Source organism: Eucalyptus grandis, chromosome 11 (assembly GCF_016545825.1).
Source record: "Eucalyptus grandis isolate ANBG69807.140 chromosome 11, ASM1654582v1, whole genome shotgun sequence".
In the NCBI taxonomy this organism is placed as follows: Eukaryota; Viridiplantae; Streptophyta; class Magnoliopsida; order Myrtales; family Myrtaceae; genus Eucalyptus; species Eucalyptus grandis.
In genome coordinates, this window is record NC_052622.1 from 25,979,690 (window position 1) to 25,982,404 (window position 2,715).

At 45.5% G+C, this 2,715-nt stretch overlaps 1 protein-coding gene across 1 annotated transcript; it reads right to left on the reverse strand.

Moving 5' to 3' along the window:
- Positions 1–1,100: 1,100 nt before the first annotated feature.
- LOC104427546 (E3 ubiquitin-protein ligase PUB22) lies at positions 1,101–2,366 on the reverse strand. Its single transcript, XM_010040626.3, has one exon. It carries the CDS (start codon positions 2,346–2,348, stop codon positions 1,101–1,103), a length of 1,248 nt encoding a protein of 415 aa, XP_010038928.2. The 5' UTR covers positions 2,349–2,366.
- Between the last annotated feature and the right edge of the window lie 349 nt (positions 2,367–2,715).

Genomic DNA, 2,715 nt, shown 5'->3' on the forward strand with positions numbered 1-2,715 from the left:
TATACCGTTTATACTTAGCAATATACATGATATGATGTGAATATATTTGATTTTATTATTGCAATCATGAAACAGTAGATATGATATACCAAATTTCTTTATACTTCATATCCTATTATATCCAGTCCTATTTTTGTTAGAAATTCAAACGACCAAACGTAGCCTAACTTTACGAGCTTAATCTTCACCTTATTAAGATAAAGGGGCTCTGCTCATCTAAGGCTTTGACTAATTGAATTCTAATGGGCTGAAATTATTTTAATCAAACTCAAAAGTTCCCTTCCCTTGTAAAATTTCAGCCGAGCCTAATGCATGAGCTGACCGAATTTTAGCTCACTTGTGGGTTAAATTAATGGTAGGCTTGATCTTTTAAGGGCTTATTTTAATTAAGCCTTCGACTTTAACGGGCTAAACCCAACTCTCAGAAGTTTGTCCTTTTCTTTTTTGAATTTCGGCCATCTCGTCTCCAAGCCTTGGCCGAATTGTCCCTCTTCACGGGCTCAGTCCATTTTATTAAGCTTAGAACCATTTGCCACCAACCCAATGAGATGAAATAATGAAATACGCTCCTAATGACTATACATAGGTGTGAGGAAAAAAAATCGATCGATTCAATTGAAAAGGGAATTGCCCGACACCAATTTGATTCACAGTTCCATAAAATAGGAATTAGTGAATATCGATCTGATCTGATTCTTAGTTCTTAGTTCCATGAACTGAATTTCTTAGTTCTTAGTTCCATGAACTGAATCAAAATATACACATTTACTCTCTTCCGCATATACCACCCTACATTACTCATAGAATTTAGCAACAAGATTATACAAACGCTTATCCAAAGGCCGACTACTCAATAATCGTGGTCTCATCACTCCGCCCACGACGACCATTCAGTCATTATCATTCGTTGGACTGGCCCCTCTGCCATCGAGCTGAAGCAGCCCAACAGATCAGAAACTTTCCAAGCATACTCGATCCTTTTGTTCAACGCCATATTTTGTTTCTCCAAGTAGGAGAACATGTGGCGGAGATCTACCATTTAAATATGGTCTAAGATCTTGCCTTGATCAAGATTGAATTGGTACAACAAGTGGTGCATTTCAAGATGGGTGTGAAGAGAGCAAATTGGAGGGTATACAAGGAGAGTGCCTCCAAACCCTGGCATGCAATTTTAGTATCTCAATCGCCTTTTCTTTGATCTTCCGCCCACAGTCCACTTGCAGAACCAAACACAGCTTTGCTGCGACGCCCAACTGCAACATTTCTTGCGCAACGCTCGCGGTTGCCGAGAACTTGGAGACAGAGAGCAGAATTCGGACTGCCCTCTCGCTAGCCATCTGTGAAACCCTAAGTATCCTCTTTGACACAACCGCAATGCCCGCCCCATGCCTTAGCAACTCCGATCTCCCCTCGGCACATTGACACAGCATCTCCAACAACATCAACATTAACTCGCTGGTCCTCCGGTCAGAGCAATCAAAAAGCAGCTCAATCAATACCGAGACTGCCCCGGATTCAACAGCTTTGATCCTGTTTCGGCCCCAAGGGCATAGGTTTATCAGTAGCTTCAGTGTGGCCTTGGTGGCCTGGTGAGAGATCTGGTCGTGCAGGACTTGGACCGCCTCAGCAAAGAACTCCTGCCTCAGGGTGATGATCTGCATTGGCTCGGCCACCTCAAACATTGACTTGAGCAGCAGCACCCCATACGCCCTCGACTCGTAAGGTCCACGCTGCATGATGCGTGTGAGTGATTCGGTGAACGCACTGTCCTTGGCGACAAGGCTCTTGAGGCCCAGTTCGGAGAGCTGGAGATGGTAGAGGATATACAGCGCGTCATCACTCGTTGTTTTGATGTCGACCAGTGACCCAACTTCCAATGCCAATGACTGATTTTGTGAGGTTGTATTTATCAGGGAGGACAAGAACTCAACGGCGCCGGTGGCTTCCATGCAACGCTTGGCTGAAGTATTATGAGAAACGATAGATCTCAGCCACCTAAGACACTTCTGCTGGAGTTGAGGCTTCTCGGCATCTCGCAGGATCTTGGCGATCTTGGCTTTGCTGATGGGAGACTTTGGGGTTGGAATCCGCTCGATGCCATGCGATGAGTTGAGGGTGCACCAAGATTGGATCAGGCGGCGGAGGTTGTGGTTCGGGGTCAGGTCCATGTCAGAGATTGGCCGTTTGGTGATGGGGCACAAGCTGTTCTTGGACGTGGACAGCCATGTCTCAATGCTCTCTCGATCATAGGTTATGCCCGTCGAGAGGGAGACCGGATCTCTCATGATCTCCAGCGAGATGGGACAGAGAAAGAATGGAGGAACTTCCACTTCATTGTTGTTGTCCATTTGCTCGCGGTGTGATGTGACCGGATTGACGAGCTGACGATGCAATCTTGATGCCAACTCCAAGTGCAATAGAATTTGAGTGCGATGATTGATGAACTCTTATGATGAGAGAAGAGACAAGGGATAGCTGAGAAGATTGTGAATTTGTTTGGGGTGGCTTGGTTATATATATATCCAGGTGGAAGGCCAGGCACTTCAAAACGAGAGTCAAAACAAAACCCGGGAAGTTAAACGGAGAGAGAGAGAGAGAGAAAGGGGACTTTTCAACGGTATTGAAAGGCTCAAGAATGGCCCTCTCTTGTACTTAAGAGGGCAACGAGCAACACGAGGGTGATGGGAGAGAAGGAAGAGAGGAAAGCACGAGCAT

What these genes read in the sequence shown, in the direction of transcription:
- LOC104427546 (XM_010040626.3), bottom strand. Translation starts at nt 2,348, where the DNA reads ATGGACAACAACAATGAAGTGGAAGTTCCTCCATTCTTTCTCTGTCCC.